General features: G+C 35.4%; 1 protein-coding gene across 1 annotated transcript in view; it reads left to right on the top strand.

The window, feature by feature from the left end:
* Window positions 1–12,346, top strand: part of LOC109068330 (dysferlin-like) — a 79,979-nt gene that overhangs the window by 15,241 nt on the left and 52,392 nt on the right. Inside the window, exons 8-32 of the mRNA XM_042761362.1 lie at window positions 134–262; window positions 369–431; window positions 525–575; window positions 737–767; window positions 985–1,100; window positions 1,193–1,319; window positions 1,397–1,500; window positions 1,586–1,654; window positions 1,736–1,779; window positions 1,898–1,980; window positions 2,797–2,912; window positions 3,568–3,681; window positions 3,791–3,968; window positions 4,975–5,099; window positions 5,204–5,310; window positions 5,395–5,590; window positions 6,206–6,352; window positions 6,454–6,585; window positions 7,484–7,650; window positions 7,747–7,861; window positions 7,989–8,094; window positions 8,221–8,363; window positions 9,822–9,995; window positions 11,695–11,782; window positions 11,877–11,954. Of these exons, the coding sequence (XP_042617296.1) occupies window positions 134–262; window positions 369–431; window positions 525–575; window positions 737–767; window positions 985–1,100; window positions 1,193–1,319; window positions 1,397–1,500; window positions 1,586–1,654; window positions 1,736–1,779; window positions 1,898–1,980; window positions 2,797–2,912; window positions 3,568–3,681; window positions 3,791–3,968; window positions 4,975–5,099; window positions 5,204–5,310; window positions 5,395–5,590; window positions 6,206–6,352; window positions 6,454–6,585; window positions 7,484–7,650; window positions 7,747–7,861; window positions 7,989–8,094; window positions 8,221–8,363; window positions 9,822–9,995; window positions 11,695–11,782; window positions 11,877–11,954 (2,803 nt within the window). The remainder of the gene's footprint in view (window positions 1–133; window positions 263–368; window positions 432–524; window positions 576–736; window positions 768–984; window positions 1,101–1,192; window positions 1,320–1,396; window positions 1,501–1,585; window positions 1,655–1,735; window positions 1,780–1,897; window positions 1,981–2,796; window positions 2,913–3,567; window positions 3,682–3,790; window positions 3,969–4,974; window positions 5,100–5,203; window positions 5,311–5,394; window positions 5,591–6,205; window positions 6,353–6,453; window positions 6,586–7,483; window positions 7,651–7,746; window positions 7,862–7,988; window positions 8,095–8,220; window positions 8,364–9,821; window positions 9,996–11,694; window positions 11,783–11,876; window positions 11,955–12,346) is intronic.

Genomic DNA, 12,346 nt, shown 5'->3' with positions numbered 1-12,346 from the left:
CTGAAAGATTTGTGGAGAAAAATGATAAATGATAAATAAATAATAGTGGAGAAAAGCTTTAATTTCCTATTTAATAAAGTTATGGTCAGTGACTGTTTTTCTAGAAACATTAATTCATTAATGTTAAATTTAGGTACGGCTGCGTATCATTGAGGGAAGACAGCTCCCTGGTGTCAACATTAAACCAGTTGTCAAGGTCACAGTTGGAGGACAGACAAAGAGAACACGCATCAAGAAGGGCAATAATCCATTTTTTGATGAGGTAACTATTTTTTTTGTTTTGTTACTGGGGGAATAAAAATGATGTAAATGAATGTACAGTATATGATCAATAAATTGAATTGTACGCATATATTCTTTACTTTCAGACTTTCTTTCTAAACTTCTTTGAGAAACCTTCAGATCTTTTTGATGAGCCTATATTTATAACCGTAAGTTATATTATTATCATAATTAATGTAGATGCTGTTGTTATCATTTAACACAACCCTTCAGTTGTCTTTATCTTCTCTATGCACCTTCCGGTATTTGACTCCAAGTCACTACGGAAAGACTCTGTCATTGGAGAATTCAAGGTAGATTTGCTCATATTTCTTATTTTTCTTCCCTCTTAATCATTGTCCTCATTTGGTGGTTTCTTTTTTTTTTTTTTTTTTTTACTGGTCACAGGCATGTGTCTGTTATTTCAGCCTTTGCTAATAATAGTGCTAATTTTTTAAATTGTTCTGTCTTTCAGCTGGATGTTGGCATGGTGTATACTGAACACCGTAAGTACCACATAGACATAATGTGATGTTAATTGCTCTTTTCAAAAGCACCAGTTTGATTGCATCTCAGAACAAACAAACCTCTGAACCTGGACACTGTTTTGAGTCTTAAATATCAGCTTTGAAATTCAATTAAGCTTGTTGCCTCTAAAATTGAAGCTAAAAAGCCCCTCAGTGTTTTATATTTAAAATTCTTTTTTTCTATTCCACTGAAAAGGACATGCTATTCTCAGGAAATGGTTGTTGCTGGCAGACCCTGATGATCTTTCTGCAGGGGCCAGAGGTTATTTAAAGGTCAGCATGTTTGTGCTGTCTGCAGGTGATGAACCTCCGGTAAGTGAGAGATAGATCGAGCATGATTCGGCATAAAAAAAGAACCTTATTGCATAGTTTTCTCTTTTGAAAACACCAATGCTGTGTGTCAGATGGATAAAAAAGAGGGCCTGGAAGAAAAGGAGGATATAGAGGGGAACCTGTTGAGACCAGCTGGTCTTACCCTGACAGGAGCCACGTTTACTCTCAGAGTGTACAGGGCAGAAGACCTGCCTCAGAGTGAGTATCAAACACCTCGGTGTGTAGATGTGTGTGTTTTCTGTTTCATCTCTTAATCTGCTCTTTTCCTCGGATAGTGGATGATGCTCTTATGGATGGTGTCAAACAGTTCCTTGGTTTTGAAACTAATCGAAAGAACTTGGTGGATCCATTCGTGGAGGTCAACTTTGCAGGAAAAACGGTACTTCTGTTTTTGGAATTGGTTTAATCATGAGGTATACATAAGTTGCTGAAGAGGTACTGACATTATATTCTTATATCTCTAGATCAGTAGCAAGATTCTGGAGAAAAATGCCAACCCTCAGTGGAACCAGAGCCTCACTCTACCCATCAGGGTAAAGGACATACACTCACCTCACAGAGCTACATAACAAGTCCTTCATTAGATCTACTAACAGTCTTTTTTTTCTCTGAAGTTCCCATCCATGTGTGAAAAGATGAGGTTACGGATTTTAGATTGGTGAGTTAAAAATCTCTTCCTTGTATTAAAAAAACTAACCACCATATATTAATATGGTTTTCTTCATCTCTGACAAAAATGTGTTAGTTTACATGTCTTCTCATTCTTATTCTCTTAGGGATCGTGCTAACCACAATGATGTTATTGGCACTACACACTTATGTATTTCCAAAATCTCAGCCCCTGGAGGAGAAATTGAAGGTAGGCTGTGTTTTGTAGTGTACAAATTGTTGGTTTAAGGCTGTTGGCAAATCTAGGGGGCTCCTTGGGTCACTGTTCTGCTTTACAGCTTTTGTACTCTCTATACTAGTGCTTCACAACCTTTTTAACTCCAGGGTTCACAACAATAAGTTTCAGAATTCTAGAAGTTTTAAGAGCCAAATGTCCTTTGGGGTTCCCAGTCTTTTTTTTACCAATACTTTTTAAATGACTTTTCCAGTCAGTTTCCTAAAGATTTTTAAAAATAGTTTTTACGCACAATTTCTACCTGATAAAATATTTTAGAGCATGGCGTAACTAGAACAATGTATATTCATTAAAAAAATGTCCATAGAGCTTAAAGATCTCATTAACTTTAATGATTTTTTGAAATCACATTTTTGGCATTAAGCTTGAGAGAGGACATATTTAGTAGTTTTATTTAAGTAGTTTTAGCCTCCTGGTTGAGAACCACTGCTCTGCCATTTAAAGAATTTATAATGAAGTGCATTATTTTTGCACAACTAAAAACATTAAGTGAAAGTGAAGTGGTGTGATGTGGGGACAAGCATGGTGTCCCATACTTTAGACTTATACTGGGCTGTAGTACTTTTGTTGCCTATAGCTTTATTCTGCTGGCCTTTATAGTTGTCTTCTATGACTAAATGGAAATGTATTTGCCACTGAATCTGTCAAGAAGCAACATGTCAATATGGTCATTCATTTACATGTAGAATTTGCTATGTATTTTTACTGCTCAAAGCTAGAGGTGACCGCTGTCTGTCTAATTCTTGTTCTTTTCCATTTTATGTCAATAAGTGGATGACAATATAGGCTTTCTTCCCACCTTTGGCCCCTGCTACGTCAACATGTATGGGAGCCCCCGAGAGTTCACAGCCTTTTCAGACCCACATGAGGCCCTAAACTTTGGAAAGGTGAGATTTACTTCTATTTTACTATATATATATATATATATATATATATATATATATATATATATATATATATATATATATATATATATTATATATATATATATAGATATATATATATATATAGTAAAATAAAAGTATATATAGTATATAGTATATATATAGATATAGATAGATAGATTTTTTTTGTTTCTAAACACCAAAATTGTTTCACTGTATTATAGTTTTCTTTTACTTATTTTAGTATGCTTATGTTTTTTTCTTATTTTTATTTATTTTTGTCCTAATTTTACTTTGTTTCTTTTTGTTCTGTTTTATGCTGCTGTAACTTCTAAATTCTAAAATGCTGTAATGATAAAAAGTCTTATCTTAAATGTTAAACCCTTTTTATTATAAATCTTAATTTTTACATAAACAAATATTCAGATTTTAATTTGTAATCTTGTTTACATATTCCTTAAATCTAATTTAGAATAACTTGGAAAGTGGCATAGCATACCCCAGGGTCCCCTATATCTGATATTTGTCTGTACTTATAGCTACAAACTCTTTGTTAATTAAGTTTGATTATTGACTTAGTATTTTAACTATTTTAGCAATGAAGTTGATTTTGTGTGTGTGTGTGTGTGTGTGTGTGTGTATGTGTGTTTTGACACAGGGAGAGGGTGTGGCCTATCGTGGACGTGTGCTGTTGGAGGTCATCACAAAGCTGTCTCATCAGGTGGAGCAGAAGGCTGAAGACATACACCCTGATGACCTGCTGGTGGTAGAGGTGAGATCACAGCTATACTGGCTGGGTTTGGCACCAGACGTGGGATCATGTGACACAAGATGTATAATTTAATAGAAGTGAAGGTCCTCTGTTGTATTGTGTCATACAGAAATTCATGCGGAAAAGGAAGTTCTCCCTGTTTGCTGCATTCTACTCAGCCACTCTTCTTCAGGATGTTGATGATGCAGTTCAGTTTGAAGTCAGCATTGGCAACTATGGCAACAAGTTTGACAACACCTGTCTGCCTTTGGCCTCCACCACTCAGTTCAGCAGGGCTGTGTTTGATGGTGAGAAACCACCGGAGATTTATACCTGAAAATGTTCAGATTTTGGCTAAACATTTTACATATGTTTTGTAATGCCACACGTAATATATATATATATATATATATATATATATAATATATATATATATATATATATATATATATATATGTATATATATGGTGATAGTAGTGGATTAAGTAGTGACATTTGTTGTTCTTTTAACAGAAACACCTGAACATTTTTTCTATGTAATTTTACTTATAAATAACAGGTGGATATACATAACTGATTGTCAGTAAAAATGTGTTATATTCCTCCTATTGTTTTACTGAATATCCTCTGGAGTAATCTGAATCCTTAAATATAAATATCTTATTAATCTGGTACTTTTAATGGGTAATATATTAACTTTTAAAAATGTAGGGTCAGTATTTTTGTTTTACTTATTCAGCAAGAACACATTTAATTTTAAAGTTTTATATATTTCAAAACTTTTGTTACAAAAAATGTATATTTTAAATAAATGCTGTTCTTTTAAACATTCTATTCATCAAAGAATTATGAATCCTGAAAAATGTATCACTGTTTCCACAAAAATATTAAACAGCACAACTGTTTACAACACTGATAATAATAAGAAATGTTTCTTGAGCACTAAATCAGCATATTAGAATGATTTGAATGATTCTGAAAGATCATGTGACACTGAACGCTGGACTAACGGTTGCTTGAAATTCAGTCTTACCACCATAGGAAAAAACAATGACATTATAATATATATTAATATAGAAAACAGTACATTTAAATTGTAATTGCATTTTTACTGTTTTAATTGTATTTTTGATTAAATATCTGTAGCCTACTAATTTTAAAAAACAAAATAGTAAGAGTGATGCTTTGTATTACATCAAATGCATAATAATGTTTCATTTTAAATTGTTATTTGGATCTCAACACCTACTTATAAGCCAATGAGTGCTACTGAAGTATCTAACATGACTTCCACTGTTTTACATGGTTATTTAGGCTGCCATTACTACTACCTGCCATGGGGAAATGTGAAACCTGTGGTGGTCTTGTCTTCAGAGTGGGAGGATATTGCTCTTCGCATAGAGGCCCTAAACATGCTGCTCAGCATAGTCGACCGATTGGTGAGGAACATTTAATATATGGCTCCAATCAACACTTCAAAATATATCAAAGCACAATCAGTTATAACTGTATTTCCTAATATCTTTTTTACTGTTCATAATAGGAATCAAACCTTGAGCAGGTACAGCTGACGCTCAAAGCAAATAGCGATGAACAGGAAGTGGAGCATAAGGTTATCCAGCTGCTTGATGATGTCATAGCCGACTGCAGGTTCAGATGTGCTCTAGTGTATGTAAAGCTGTATCGCCTTCACTATGACAAACTAAAGCACCTTTTTGTGTGTATGTGCTGTAGTGAGGAGCTTCCTGAGTTGGATAAATGGCCCTGTGTGACTGCGCTAGATAAAGCTCTGAGGAATCTGCGCAAGATTAACATGCAGCAGATAGTGCAGGCGGCACTGGCGCTCAAACACGGACCAGAGACCGAGCTGAGTGCAGTGCTGGAGCAGGCAGAGGACTGGACCCACAGACTACGCCACCTTTCTGAGGAGGTGAATCTTAATGTCTAAAGCCCTGCCTCCACCTGGTATTAAGATGCGTTTTCGGTGATTCAATCACAAGTGGTCAGCTGTTACACCTGGTCTTAAAGGGATAGTTCACCCAAAATGTAACATTCTGTCATCATTTGTTCACCTTCAAGTTGTTTCAAACCTGTATGAATTTCTTTCTACTGTTGAACACAAAAGAATATATTTTGAAGAATGTAAACAAAAAGTTTATCGTAACCTTTGACTTCCATAGTATTTTTTATTTTATTTTGCCATACTATGGAAGTCAATGGCTACCATCAACTGTTTGGTTACTGTTAGGTTACTAGGCAGGGGTCTTTTGTGCATTCGTCGCATCTACACTATGAAAACAGTGCTGTCAGTTGCGATTTTGACTGCTTCTGGAAGTGGTCAATAATGGACAAGCTCATAACCTTTTAGCTCCCAATTCGTATTTAGTGTTGCCCAATTGTGATTGGTTCAGCGAAAATGTATCTTTACACCAGTTGTAAACAGGGCCTAAATTGCTTACATTATTATTCATTTTTGTTCTACTCCATCCATTAGTGACTCCATACATAAAAAAAAAAAAAAAATGAAAACCTTTCTTTCTTTCAGCCCCAGAACAGTCTGCCAGATATAATAATCTGGATGCTTCAGGGAGACAGACGAGTGGCCTACCACAGAATCCCTGCCCATCAAGTTCTCTTTTCCCATGGTTATTGCGGAAAGCATTGTGGGCAACTTCAGACGATTTTCATGAAGGTAAACACACTATTTGGAGGCAAAACTACAGTACAAATGATGAATGGAACCGCAGGGGCATTGCTATATCACTCTATCTCTGTGTGTAATGTTGTGCTCAGAATCCACAGGAAGACGGGGGATATAGTAAGATCCCAGCTCAGCTCAGGGTCAAGGTGTGGTTCGGACTGACTGCTGATGTCAAATCCTTTAACCAGTTTGCAGAGGGCAAACTCTCTGTGTTTGCAGAAACGGTGAGTTTGCAGCTACTTCAAATGCAACTTTAACACTGCCGTCAAATATTGTAATCAGTTTGGTTTCTTCACCTATTGGCACTTTTGCTCTGGGCTTTTAGTAAATCATGTCTCTTAAAATACATTTCACACAATCACTAATTAATAATTTGTCTATTAACAATGTCCAACAGTGTATATACTGTACTACTTATTGATATAAAAATCAATTTCACAATAATAATAAATACTGAAAAATGTTATTGCACTTTTTGATCATTATTTTAAACATGTAGTAAATAATATTTTTGTGATACATATGGTAAAACTTTTCTATCTCAGAAAAAAACTTGAAATCTATCATAAATCATGTAAATTTTATATGAAAGATTCGGATTTGTATTCGCAGCTCTTTTGAACCTTCTTTTCATCAAAGAATTTTGAACATCACAGTTTCCACAAAAATATTCCGCGTTTACAATATTGATAATAGCAATAAGTGTTTTGAGAAACAAATAAGAATATTAGAATAATTTCTGAAGGATCATGTAACACTAATGACTGCTGTAAATTCAGCCTTGTCTTCAAAGGAATAAAGTCAAGGCAAGCCAAGGCAAGTTTATTTATTTAGCACATTTCGTACACAATGGTCATTCAAAGTGCTTTACATAAAAGAAAGTAAAATAATCATAAAAAAATAGTAATAAAATAATCACAAAAATAAAACAAGGAATTTAAAAATGATTTAAAATTTGATTTAAAATGAATTTAAGACACATTTACATTTGAAAACATAAAAACAGAAAACCGTTCTTTTGAATTGAAATAATATTTCTCAATATTACTGTTTTTTTAAATAATTGCAGCTTTGTTGAACATAAGAGACTTCTTTAAAAAATCAACAATTTTTCATATTCAGTATGAAAACCAGACTAAATTGGCTCTGGTGGGAAACTGGGGTACGACGGGTTTGACATACCCCAAGTTCAGTGACGTGACAGGCAGAATCAAACTCCCAAAAGAGTGCTTCAAACCCCCTCCAGGATGGAGCTGGGCAGGAGACTGGTATATCAGCCCAGAGAAAACGTGAGTACCATCTTATCATTATCTGTGATATCTACATCATTGAACACCCTTTGAAACTGCATTACATGGACTTGTCTTTATGCCCACAATGCCCAGATTGCTGTATGATGCTGATGCAGGTCATGTAAGCTTTTTGGAAGAGGTGTTTGAAAATCAAATGCGTTTTCCAGGAGGACAGTGGATTGGCATGCCGGAAGGGTACACAGATGTGGTTAGTGTGTAGTTGTATCATAACAAAACTGTACCTTTAGCTCTTTTCGGGTAAAGTAAGAGTTATTAGTTTAAATTAGTTGGCAGGAACTGAACTTTTTGTTCTTTATGTGTCCACTGGGGGGCAGAATGGAGAAAAGGCCATGCCTAAAGATGAGATCGAGTGTCCCCCCGGCTGGGTGTGGGAGGATATTGAGTGGAGCGAGGATCTGAAGCATGCAGTGGATGATCAAGGTATAGAAACTTTGAGAAGTCTTTACTGCACACATACACCACTGACTTCTGCTCTTCATTATTTTATATATTGAGAAGATTTGCCAAATCAGTGTGTCTTTACAATAAATCTTCTTCTACCTGCAGGGTGGGAATATGGAATAACCCTCCCCCCAGACCGCCGACCGAAGTCTTGGGCTCCATCCGAGAAGATGTACCACACCAACCGCCGGAGACGTTGGATCCGACTCCGTCGTAGAGATATGCAGAAAATGGAGGCGCTCAGAAAAGTACATCATTAGTCATTAGCTACTCGATTTGTTTTCAGTCAGAGAAATAACAAAGTTTCATATAGAGAGTGATAAACAAAAGAAAAATCTTCCGAGCTTCATTTTGTTCTCTTTGAATTGAGGGGGATTCTGGTAAAGCTCAGGGTGGTGTGACACAAAGAGCTCTGTGTAGTCTCAGGAGGTCTTTCCTTGTCCCTGAACTCATCTGGTGAGAGGCAGATGGAGCTTGAGAGGACACCTAATTAATCATGCCATCTTGAATAATCTGAAATCAGTCCCACACCTCTTATCCACTTGGCAGGAAAACCTGGGTCCAACTATAAAGTCCGGCCACTAACATGCTTAATGTTCATCATCTGTATGAGGGTGTGTAACGGAGTGAGATAAAGAGTTTTTGTTTCATTCTGTGTAAGTCTTTATCCAAATAAGCAAAAACATTTGGGTAAAACACACTTTGTTAATAAAGATCTAAAAATACATTTTTGAAATCACTGTTTCTGATAATAATAATGATGTTAGACTGAAGAACATAAACATATTTGCTTTCTGGAGTCTGGAGAGAGAATGGCGCTGAATGGGCCTCATTCATGAAACACGTGTTAAATCATTCCTAAATCCATTCTTACATAAATTTACAGAATGGATTTAAGAACCATTTACACACAAATTTGTTCTTCTCATGTTTCACGAATGAGGCTCAGTGTGTTTATATTTGGTTCTGTGCAAGAAATAAGTAGGAATGTACTGACCCTATAATATAAAACAGTAGTGTACATTATTTATACAATGAAATCATTATTAAACCAAATGACATCTGCAAACAAATGATGCAAGACATTTTCTCAGAATGTTGCAATTTTGCAATTTCATCTAATATAGTTATTAAAAGATGTTAACATTTAACATTAGTGAACGAAGTCAGATGCACTTGTAGATGACAGACGTTCACATTAACCTTATCCTAATTTTAAGCAGTTTTTTCCTAATTTCAAGCATCTACCCATCTACCATTTTATAATTTAATAACTTTTTTTGTGAAATTTTTTGCTTGAAAATTGTTTTTAAAATAAATAAATAAATAAATAATAATGATTAGACCACATAGATATTTGATTAAATGTAGTAGCATATATTTTTAAGTGGCCATATACTTTTTAGGGTCACAGTGAGTTAAATCAGTTGTCCTCATGGTGGCACTCTTCAAGCACAGATTTAAAAACATTCGTCTAGTTGTACCTCCCATCTTCTACTCTATTAGATAACTCTAATTCCTCACTAATCCTTTCCTCACTAACCTAAAGATCCTGATGTCTGCTTTTTGTCTTTTTTATTTTTTTATTGCACTGTGCAATGCTGGTTAGGATCATACAGAACTTACATATGAGAATAATACTTTAATATAATCAAGTTCAGTTATATTCAATTGTCTTTTTCTGTGTGTGCTCACTCTTTCTATAGCAGCGTCCGGATGAGTCGGAGCGCGAGGGCTGGGAATATGCCTCTTTATTTGGCTGGAAGTTTCACCTTAAGCAGAAGAAGACTGACTCCTTCCGTCGGCGGCGATGGAGATGCCGTATGGAGCCATTAGAAAAGACGGGGCCGGCAGCCATCTTTTCCTTGGAGTGTTCGCTGGTAATGAGGGTTGACTATTTGAGTGATGTGGAGCTGAAATTGGGTTGAGATTTAGAAAGAGAGACAGTAATGAAAGGAAAGGAAAGTGGTCGGAGAGAATCAAATGAGGGTGAGATGCAATTAGGACAAGGCAAAGGCGAGAATGGGCGTGGAGGGCTTTGAGCTTGGACGAATCGGAGGTGCTGAGAGAGACTGGGCAAGCAATGTGGAATCAGCCTGGTAAAATAAGGCCATCATGGGATATCATTTACAGCGAGACAGAGATGGAACAGTGAGTGTGAAAGACGTTGTATGCATAAAGCCTAGTTAGTATGCTTATTCTTTTACTCATAGTCTGGTCCACTGGGTCCATTGTTACGGCTCTATTCCAGGCAGCTTTGGCAAGAGATGTCATGTGGGCTTGGCTGGCTTGAGAACTCATAGTTGATGAGGGTCTGGAATGAATCCATGGTGCAAGTGAAAGGCCCCAGTGGCTTGCAAAGGTGAACCTGAAAACTCTGACCCAGAGACATCAAGTATAAGCATCAAATACTCAATTTAGTCATTTTCAGTTATTTCCATATGATGTGGAGTTGATTCCTGTAACTTCCCTGCTAGATTAAAACTGATTCATTGGAATAACTTTCCAAAACAAATGTATGAGAGAGAGAGAGTTGTTTGGAACAAACTGACTGAATCAGAATCAGCCTAGAATGAATCATTTTCAGTGCTACATATGAGAGAAATGACCATTTACTGTTCACTAGAATGAATCAGACTTTCCACCTCTACATGTACATATAGGGAGCCACTCTTCAATTATGATGAATTACATAACTAGAATGAATCAGATTTTTAACGGCAACATAAGAGATACGCAGTAGTTTAAGATAAACTGATTCAGTAGAATGAATTAGACTTTTTACTGCTATGTATGAGAGAAAGAGAGAGAGAGAGAGAGAGAGAGAGAGAGAGTCATTTTATTTCACTAAAAATAATCAGATTTTCCAATGCTACTTATGAGAGAGATTCATTTAGATTGAAACTGATTAACTAGAATGAATCAGATGATAGTTAGTTGTTTAAGATAGAGAACAGTTTAGGATGAACACATTCATTAAAATAAATCAGACTTTTCTGATTCACATGAGAGACTGAAAGGGAGATTTCTTTATACCTCAGCTTGTTTGTCACTAAAAGCTGTGTGCGTAAACATTGTGACATTAAAAATAGTGATTCAATGTTTGGTTGCACTACACAGCTACTCGTTGGAATTGAATTCCAAATTTTCTTCTTGTTCTAAAGGGCACTTTGGAGGGTTTTTCTTTTCTTTTTATTTTCTCCAAAACCATACAAGGGTATTGGGTTATGTAAATATTAGGTAGCCACAAATGACATAGCAGTGTCTGTCTGGTTAAGAGACATAATCTAGCATTTTATTCAGAGAAGGTCAGAATATTTTATGTGTCAAAAAGATGTTCAAGTGTTTTGGGGCGGTGACATGTAATCACTTCTTGCCAGTGGTTTGTGGCAGTTGCCCTTTCCACAACTGACAGCAGAGTCATCATTAACACATACTTTGTTTACCCTTTTGGTAGGAATATCGTGATATCTGATCCAACATGAATGCCTTGTCTTGTCCCATCTCCAGAATGTGTGTCTACTGTTTAGTTTGAAGGAGCACTCACAGCGTTTTTATTTTTTCCTTTTTTGTCAACAGAGCAGTGTTACTGATGAAAAGAATGATGATAAGTCAGTTACAACAACCTTTGGTGTTAACCGCCCGATCATCTCCTGCTTCTTTGATAGTGAGTCAATCATGTTTTCTGACTTCATTTAAAATAATGACAGTTTTAAATGATGGCTGAAACTAAACTGATGTTCATCTTCTTGATTCTTCAGATGGGACCCTGTATCATTTGCGATGTTACTTGTATCAGGCCAGAGACCTGCTGGCAATGGATAAGGACAGTTTCTCAGGTGAGCATATACTGTAACACCTTCACTGTGAGCCAGTGGAAAAAGTAGATGTATTACCCAAACATAACTATTACAGACATATTAAGGGTTGTGTACAATTTGAATTGAATGAAGAACTCTTTTTTTTTTTAATTCCAGTGCAATATATATATGTATATATATATATATATATATATATATATATATATATATATATATATATATATATATATATATATATATATATATATATATATATATATATATATATATATATATATATTAAAATTTTTAATGTTATTTTGTACTTAGAAAATTATTTTAGAATTATATTTTGGGGTAGAGTATATTTAAGCCTTTTGCTTAAAAAAATTAAATACCAAAAGAGAGATTAAGAAATTAAAAAGAAGCTA

The sequence above is a fragment of the Cyprinus carpio genome, chromosome A7, assembly GCF_018340385.1.
Source record: "Cyprinus carpio isolate SPL01 chromosome A7, ASM1834038v1, whole genome shotgun sequence".
Classification (NCBI taxonomy): domain Eukaryota; kingdom Metazoa; phylum Chordata; class Actinopteri; order Cypriniformes; family Cyprinidae; genus Cyprinus; species Cyprinus carpio.
This window is presented reverse-complemented; position numbering and strand designations above follow the sequence as displayed.